The sequence below is a fragment of the Pseudochaenichthys georgianus genome, chromosome 5, assembly GCF_902827115.2.
Source record: "Pseudochaenichthys georgianus chromosome 5, fPseGeo1.2, whole genome shotgun sequence".
NCBI lineage: Eukaryota > Metazoa > Chordata > Actinopteri > Perciformes > Channichthyidae > Pseudochaenichthys > Pseudochaenichthys georgianus.
In genome coordinates this window covers 15,539,198-15,548,832 of record NC_047507.1, presented here as the reverse complement: position 1 = coordinate 15,548,832, position 9,635 = coordinate 15,539,198, and the positions used below count along the sequence as shown (strand labels likewise).

At 43.3% G+C, this 9,635-nt stretch overlaps 1 protein-coding gene across 1 annotated transcript in view; it reads right to left on the bottom strand.

The window, feature by feature from the left end:
* Positions 1-5,347, bottom strand: part of pparg (peroxisome proliferator-activated receptor gamma) — a 31,604-nt gene extending 26,257 nt beyond the window's left edge. Inside the window, exon 1 of the mRNA XM_034083220.2 lies at positions 5,213-5,347. Within this exon, the coding sequence (XP_033939111.1) occupies positions 5,213-5,264 (52 nt within the window). The 5' untranslated portion in view covers positions 5,265-5,347. The remainder of the gene's footprint in view (positions 1-5,212) is intronic.
* Between the last annotated feature and the right edge of the window lie 4,288 nt (positions 5,348-9,635).

The following is a 9,635-nucleotide window of genomic DNA, read 5'->3' as shown; positions in this document are numbered from 1 at the left end:
GACTGTGTGTGTGTGCGTGTGCAGGCTCTGGGAATCAGCAGTTTTAACAATAATCTGAGGCCATGAACTCTCTCCCAATTCCTTTAAATAGTTATGAGTTAATGGTTGATGAGTCTCTTGAGCCTCAAGAGCTTCCTCACTGGATAAGGGGAAGGAGTGATGCATGCTGTCAAGGCCAGATGCACACACACACACACACACACACACACACACACACACACACACACACACACACACACACACACACACACACACACACACACACACACACACACACACACACACACACACAGAGCATAAACAGTGCATAGTTCGGGGCACACCTTATGATATATTTGTCTTGCACACTGACAGACACACACACCACTGAGCCTGAGAGGTGTTGCATTGTTAACGTAGTCAAAGGTAAGACGGATAGTAGATAAACAAAGGACTCACTATACAATTGTCTTGTATGAGGATGTCACAACTGTTAATGATCAATTCATGCAAGTGTGATCTCAGCTGTGGGAGTCGAGAGAGAAATTGCTGAGGTGACGTTTGATAGCTAGACTTATGTTTTGACAGTGACTTGAAGTAATACGCAATAGGATAGAGGGAGAGGTGCAACGTGGGAAGGATCATAACCTGTTCCTCGAAGTGAAGAGGAAAAGACTGGAGTGAGCTGCCCGCCCCACAGTTGCTGTTTAACTGAACAATAACAAAACAACACGTGAAGTGACTCTCATCCACAGAACATTGTGTAATCACGTGTGCAAGGAAAGGTCTATGCGATTGATTCAGAATTGCCTAAAGAGGAAGGTGTCAATGAAGGTTGTAATTAGCTTAGTAAAGCTATATGAAAGATAGATACTTAACACCAAATTGCTCCAGCTGGTATGGCAAACATTTACATTTGAGCTTCCTCGAGCAGTGGCACCTTGTATGGCACCCTGCTTCTGCATAAACAGGGTGTGAATGGGTGAATGATGACTTGTAAAGTGCTTTGAGGAAGGTAAAGGATACTGAATAAAGCGCCTTATAAATGAATATATAAATGGAGTCCACTAAACCATTCACCATATAGCACACAGCTGAAGATGTCAGAAGTGTTCTCAACTATCAGAAATACTCAGCTAGGTTTGGGCGAGGGGTAAGGAGGCTGGACAGGATGCATAAACGTTGCGGTTACATAGCCGGTTCATCATATGCCCAATAACAGCCCAGTCTCTTACCGTTCCTTGAATTTGCCGAGCAATTTCGGCATTGGCCTGGATAACAGAAATTCAACGGGCAAATAACAGAAATTGTCTCTAAAGATACAAAATGTTTGCTGGTGTTTTTCGTGTAAGTTACTTGTTTACGCTAAAGACTGATAGTCCTATTTCGCTTTAGCATCGGTCTCATAAACACGGCAATGCACTCGGTGAATTCTCGAAACATTGAGTTACTCATATACTTATTCATATATATGCTAAATCAGACTTCAAATGGAATGAGTGCTACAAATAGGAAAGGGTAAAGACGATTTTATGTCATTAACTCCGCGCATACCGCTCTTTTGAGAAATGTCAGGGTTGCTGTGTAACAGAGGCGTAAGTGTCAGTAGTAACAGTGAGAGGATACTCTGCTTGTGAAGAGTTTAGAGGTTGTTGTTTTTTTGGCCTTTTCAGAAAACAAATACATCAAAGCATGTAATAAGGATTTAAATCAAAGTATTTGTGTCTGCTGTTAAGCAAACTGCATTCAAGTATAAAGGAGTCTTAATTACAAGGACAAATTTGTGAAAGAGGGAAAGCTATATTTATTAACTGTGTTTGTTCCTGTTTCATTTCTTCTATCCTTTGACATTTAATATTTATTAGCCAATGTAATTGAGGGGGCAAATAAAAAACATCATACATCACTCTTAGCAAGACGTGAACTAGTGATGTCTCAACCAGTGCCACATCCAGTAAACCCACGTAGAGTCTGAGTCAGTCTGAAATTCCCTCTTGACCGAGGTTCTGACCTGAGGAGCTGCCGTTTGCTCCCACATCTTTCTAAAAGAGAAATTAGGACAAAGGTTGCTTGATATCCCCACTGTCTGTTGACTAATATCTATGTTAAAGTTCATCGGAAAATTAAACTCATCTCATAATTGTATGAGAGTATATATTAATTTTTTGTATTAGGATCGGCGTGGGTCTTTGCGTTTTTGTGTGCGCATGTGAATTACCAAAAAACCTCCTTTTTATTATAGTAACTCAATTAATTAAGATTCAAATTAAAAAGGAAAATATTTGTGAAGATATACGCTTAAGCAAGGAAGAAGCTAAAATTATCTTTAAGTTTACATTCCTTTTTTGGCCACCATTTATATCTCTGATGATATTATTGTATTTACTAAGGTAATTGTTTAGAAATGAAAACACTGACTTTACAACAAATCCCAGTCTCGTCTCTTACACAGTTGCAGTACACCTACAGTCAAGTCAATGCAAATAAGTGATAGGTGGAGTCCTTATTTTAATGTTCAAAATTCAAAGCTAGTGCAAGGGAAGGGTGCAATAAGTTAAAACAGCCTTTATTATGTATTTTTTCAAGAAAACGGCAACCGAACAGAAACATTTCTTACTTTTGTTGCTGTAACTTTACTTTAAAGAGGGCAAAATGTGCTTCTTCTCGACACTGCTATACAACATCCAACCAGTGTTTGTCAAGCAAACGGCATTGCATGCAAAAGGATGTAAATACTAACACTTATAAGTGACAGTGTTGGAAAAATTGATGTTTTTGTAAATGTATGCTGTGTGGATATGGCACAAGCACCACGCATTTCATTATAATTCATGTCTCACCCAGACCCAGACTGCATCTACGCACAACAAAGCGTTAAGAGGTGAGAACTGAAAACATGCTTTGACTTTGCCCTGGCATGAGTCACTTCTCACGGCAGGTGTTAAGAGACTGAAGCGGGATCTCTCCACAACGTTTTGTTAAGAAAGAGCCAAAATGTTCAACTGGTGTAACAGTATATTAAAAAAAGAAGGAAAAAACGAAGTCATTTTTCAAAAGTTAGGATGTAAGATCTTACTATAATACTGCAGAAATAAAAAAAATGTAATCATGCTCTTCCGTTGCTATTGCTTTTATTAGTCTTATTTTAAGGCAGTTATTGTTTTTTTATTGGCAACAATCATTTTGATCTGTGTTCATATTATAATTGTTGCTGTTTCGTTTATGTTGTAATTTTATAATCATGTTTTTTCTTAACGCACGACATGTGTGGAGAGGGATTCCTAGTTTTTTTTAGATGAAGTTAATTAAATTTTCCTTGTGTGCTGCGAGGGTCTAAGGTTGTTTCCTGTACAGATTGTAAAGCCCCCTGAGGTACATTTTCTTATTTAAAATATAACATTTATTTTGATTGGTTGATTATATTAAAAACTGTACATAGATCCTCAAAGATGGTTTATAAGACATACTGAGACGATGACAGGACATTGTGATTTGACATAGATGGAGATACAAATGATTTGCTAATAGTACAGATTGTACAGCTTGTTTGGCACATTTAGTTTGATGATTAAATCCAGCATAAAATATCGCAGTGAGTAGACAGTGAACTGAATGGCCTTAGAGTTAATAATTACACCCAATTTAAAATACAATCTTCTTTTGGAAAAGTTCACAGTAACAATGAGAAAAGCTGAATTATTGTAAACAAACCAGGATGTCGGTGGTGTGTGGAGGCAACAGTGGTTATGTGTATGTGGGCTGACCTGGAGTGTGCCACTCTCTCTATATCATTTATGCAGATTCAAATGTGCAGTTAAAAAAATGTCCTTCTTCTTTTATTCAGTGATACTGATCAGCTCTAACAGAGGTATTATATCGAGGCACTCCTTTCATTTATGACAACAGAGCAAAGTCCAAATCTGTCTCAGTCATTCACTCACACACATCTCTTTAGGAATTGTATCACTTGAAAAGCTAAAACTCACTAACACACTGTGCTGTATCAGCACACTCAGTCGGGCAGTCAGACTCAAAGAAACTCATACACAGGTCATCATTACATAGCAAACAACTATGCACAACACTATTTTTAAGTTAAGAAAACTAGTTATCAATGTAAAAGGTATATTATGACCTTAGTCTGGATGAGCATTGTTATTTATAAGAATGACCTTTAATAACTTCTCCAAAATAGAGATTTCTCAAGCAAAAATGTATCATATGTCTTCTCCTTTACAATTGCCAAGTTAAATGAGAGATGACATTTAAATGTTTTCCTATTTCCTAATCCTATAAAACCCATTTTATCATTCTGATACACGCCTCCAAGTTTATTGCATCAGTGTGATGGGTAATATGCCTGTTCCTTAATCATTATGGGTTTATCTTTAAAAAATTAAGTTTGACTTTCTGTTTATTTCTATTTCTTTCTACAATCTGGTTGGCTTTTAAGGAAAGATACTTATTTCTGCTTGGATATTGTTTATCTGCCTTTCTGTTAGGTTTTTTGTGTTTTCTTTTTAATATATGCTATATTTTTTTAATTAAAGCAAACGTAATACTGAGGGATATACGTATATATCCCAAGCAAATTATGATTTTAATCTATAGCAAAGGGAAATAGTTTTACACTAATGGCTGAGGCAGCCATATTTTTGCAAAAATAATATTATAATATAATATATTTAACTAGTCTGAAAAAAAAGCTTAAATTCCTTTTAATATGTAAAACATTAGTTTTGAATAGCAAATTGGGTCTCTGAAAATTCTCTCTGATTGCTCACAATCACATTATTGACATGAAGATCAAAACAAAGAGAGACTTTGACAGATGTGCTGAACAACTACACTCACTGTTGGCAATGACATTCTGAGTCTTGTTCAACAAGCTGTCCAGTTCTGTTTCCAGGTGCCATGATCATATTATAATAAAGATAACACAAGTTAACATCAGCTACCTACGAGCCACACAGCAAACCTCAGAGAGAAATCAGTGGTGGCCTGAACATGTGTCCACAATTTTGCTGAGTCACGACCAAGATTTTCCAGTCAGTTAAAAAGCATAGAACTGCTTTGGGTGTTGTGCAATATCCAAACATCCCTCACATGATACTGAGAATAAAGGCATTAGAGAAGAATATATAAAAATTCAAAAAGAGTCACCCATTATAATTGACTAATAACTTTTTAAAAAGAGTAAGTGACACATACAAAGTCTCTTGTAGCTACTCACCTAAGAAGTTGTGACCGCTTTGATCGTTTAAATCTCTGCCTGGTGTTTGCATGTCAAACTCACACTTTCACTGTGGCACTCAGACTCACTGTGGATCAGCACCTGACTGTGTGCCAGACTGTCAGTCCTGTGACCGCCCACTACCACCATCACCATCACCACCCACTATGCCACTGATGGTCTGTCAAAAAGCCAAAACGTGTCCACATGGACAAGACATCCGGCAGTCTCAGTGAAAGAGGAGAATTTGAGGATGGATGAATCAAAAGGTTTCCTGTTTTAACTTTCTCTCTGTCAGTACATTTGAATTCAAATAATATTTTGTTCCCAGAAAAAAAGCCTGATTACTTAATATAACTTCCCGATTGTGTAATATATATCCAATGCAGACTCTGTGTTAGCAGTTTAAATAACTTTGTATGCATTGCGTTAACAGCAGTGACGAAACTCGCATCGCTGCAAACTGTGAACCGAGCGGAAGGTGACTGACCTGTTCTCTGTTTTGGAGCAGAAGAGCCCACTTGCTTTTGGAAGGTGGATCGCCGTCTTCTTTTGCGTGGATTTGCGTGTCAGCCTTAGAAAACCGTGGCGTCGTCTCGTGGCTTGCACAGGAGCGTGGTGTCTGGGTGTTGAGGTCTGTGTGCTGTCGAGGTTTCTGCTGCTGCTGCTGGTGTCTGCCTCTCTCTCTCCTCCCTCCTGTCGAACACCACTCGCCCGGGATCCTGAGGACACAGCGAGGCATCAAATTACCCATTAGCTGTTCTGTCCACTCTTTGGCGTAAGCTCAAATCAGAATTAAAAGATATATAACTTATTTGTTTGATCGCTTGTTTAATGTTGGACACTGATTTGTGTATTGCCAATTTAATAAAGGAGTAGTTCAACATGTTGGGAAAAGTTCATATCATTCTTTTGAGCATTAGCTAATGTTAAGCTAACATTATAATATAATAAATAAACTAAAAAACAATAGGAAAACAGAAAAAAGCAACTCTTGTAAGTGATAATAGTGGGAAACTTTTTCAAAAATAATGATAGGCTAGTATCTCACAATGATTGAGAATGAAAATGACAGACATTATTTATCTCAAAATATTGTGTGTCGAAATCATGCTAATAATGAGGCTAAAAGTAGCTGAAGTCAGGAGATGGCTAGCTTATGTTTGCTAATTAACTGTCAACCAGGGTAACATTATCCGCCTAACAGTTTTCCAAGAGCTCAACAATCTACGTCTTTCTATTTAGTTTTTTTAATAACAGTAGAATAACCGAATAAAGCCAGTTGTGTAATGGGCCATGAGCATAGACTGTATATAAAGGCCATGAGCTGTTGCCAGGCAAGCTACAAAGAGTTAAAGTTACTGCTTCCACCATTCCCGCCTTTTTAATAAGCTAGTTTATTACTCTGAGCAAATTATTGTCAATAAAGTAAATAATTTCTCTATGGTGTATTTCCCCCAATGTGTCTTAGTATTGCTTGTAATATTATAATAAACAATAAAAACAATTTTATTGCCTCTCTGAAGAACCAGCACCTTACCGTGGTAGAGAGGTTTGTGTGCCCTGATGAACCTGGGGGCTGTGTTGTCTGGAACCTTGTGTTCCTGGTAGGGTCTCCCATGGCAAATTGGTCTCAGGCAAGGGGCCAGACTAAGATTGGTTCAAAAGACCTCATGAAAGGAAAAACAAGAAGTGAGGATACCCGGCCCGGAGGAAGCCCGGGGTCCCCTTCTGGAGCCAGGCCCAGAAGGAGGACTCGTCGGCGAGCGTCTGGTGGCCGGGCTTGCCCAGCCCGAAAAGGCAACGTGGGCAACACCTCCGCTTCTCTGTCCCGCGGGCCCACCACCTACGGGAAACATCGATGGGGTCGGGTGCGCTGCCAGACGGGTGGCAGTGAAAGCGGAGGGTCTCGACGGACCAGACCCGGGCGGCAGAAGCTGGCTTTGGGGACGTGGAACGTCACCTCTCTGGGGGGGAAGGAGCCGGAGCTTGTGCGGGAGGTGGAGCGGTACCAGTTGGATCTGGTTGGGCTCACCTCTACGCACAGCGTCGGCTCTGGAACCTTACTTCTGGATAGGGGTTGGACTCTATTCTTCTCCGGAGTTGCTCAAGGTGTGAGGCGCGGGGCGGGTGTGGGGATACTCACAAGTCCCCGGTTAGGTGCTTCGTTGTTGGAGTTTACCCCAGTGGACGAGAGGGTCGCCTCCCTACGCCTGCGGGTTATGGGGGGGAAAACTCTGACTGTTGTGTGTGCTTATGCACCCAACAGCAGTTCAGAGTATTCGGCCTTCTTGGAGACCCTGGAAAGAGTCCTGTATGGGGCTCCTGAAGGGGACTCCTTAGTCTTGCTGGGAGACTTCAACGCACATGTGGGCAATGATGGAGACACTTGGAGGGGCGTGATTGGGAGGAACGGCCCCCCTGATCTGAACCGGAGTGGTGGTTTGTTACTGGACTTCTGTGCTAGTCATGGATTGGCCATAACAAACACCATGTTCGAACATAAGGATGCTCATAAGTGTACGTGGTACCAGAGCACCCTAGGCAGAAGGTCCATGATCGATTTCGTTATCGTATCATCGGACCTGAGGCCGTATGTTTTGGACACTCGGGTAAAGAGAGGGGCGGAGTTGTCAACTGATCACCATCTGGTGGTGAGTTGGGTCGAGTGGCGGGGGAAGCCTCTGGATAGACCTGGTAAGCCCAAACGTGTAGTTCGGGTGAACTGGGAACGTCTGGAGGAGGCCCAAGTTCAGGAGGCCTTCAACTCACACCTCCGGCGGAGCTTTTCGGGCATTCCTGTGGAGGTTGGGGACATTGAACCAGAGTGGTCGGTGTTCAAAGCCTCTATTGCCGAAGCCGCGGTGGGGAGCTGTGGTCTCAAGGTCTTAGGTGCCTCAAGGGGCGGTAACCCTCGAACCTCCTGGTGGACACCGGTGGTCAGGGAAGCCGTCCGACTGAAGAAGGAGGCCTTCAGGGATTTGTTATCCCGGGGGACTCCCGAAGCAGTTGCAAGGTACCGACAGGCCCGAAGGGCAGCAGCCTCATCCGTGGCCGAGGCAAAGCAGTGGGTGTGGGAGAAGTTCGGAGAAGACATGGAGAAGGACTTTCGGGCGGCACCAAAGTTGTTCTGGAAAACTGTCCGACACCTCAGGAGGGGGAAGCAGGGAACCATCCAAGCTGTGTACAGTAAGGATGGGACGTTGTTGACCTCAACTGATGGAGTGTTGGGACGTTGGAAGGAACACTTTGAGGAACTCCTGAACCCGACAACTCCGCCCTCTATGTTAGAGGCAGAGCTGGAGTATGACGGGGGATCAACGCCAATCTCCCGGGGGGAGGTCACTGAGGTCGTCAAACAACTCCACAGTGGCAAAGCCCCGGGGGTGGATGAGATCCGCCCGGAAATGCTGAAGGCTCTGGGTGTTGAGGGACTGTCATGGTTGACACGTCTCATCAACGTTGCGTGGAAGTCGGAAACGGTACCGAAGGAGTGGCAGACCGGGGTGGTGGTCCCCCTTTTCAAAAAGGGGGATCAGAGGGTGTGTGCCAATTACAGAGGCATCACACTACTCAGCCTCCCCGGGAAAGTTTACTCCAAGGTACTCGAAAGGAGGGTCAGGCCGATTGTCGAACCTCAGATTGAGGAGGAACAATGCGGATTCCGTCCTGGTCGTGGAACGACGGATCAGCTTTTTACTCTCGCAAGGATCCTGGAGGGGGCCTGGGAGTACGCTTATCCGGTCTACATGTGTTTTGTAGACTTGGAGAAGGCGTATGACCGGGTTCCCAGGGAGTTACTGTGGGAGGTGCTGCGGGAGTATGGGGTGAGGGGGTCTCTACTCAGGGCCATCCAATCTCTGTACTCCCAAAGCGAGAGCTGTGTCCGGGTCCTCGGCAGTAAGTCGGACCCATTTCCGGTGAGGGTTGGCCTCCGCCAGGGCTGCGCTTTGTCACCAATCCTGTTTGTAATATACATGGATCGGATTTCGAGGCGTAGTCGTGGGGGGGGGGGTCTGCAGTTCGGTGGACTAAGGATTGCACCACTGCTTTTTGCAGATGATGTGGTTCTGATGGCTTCATCGGTCTGCGACCTTCAGCACTCACTGGATCGGTTCGCAACTGAGTGTGAAGCGGCTGGGATGAGGATCAGTACCTCCAAATCTGAGGCCATGGTTCTCAGTAGGAAACCGATGGACTGTCCACTCCAAGTAGGGAATGAGTCCTTACCCCAAGTGAAGGAGTTCAAGTATCTCGGGGTCTTGTTCTCGAGTGAGGGATCAATGGAGCGTGAGATGGGCCGGAGAATCGGAGCAGCGGGAGCGGTATTGCAGTCGCTTTACCGCACCGTTGTGACGAAAAGGGAGCTGAGCCGGAAGGCAAAGCTCTCTGTCTACCGGGCCATTTTCGTTCCTACCCTCAC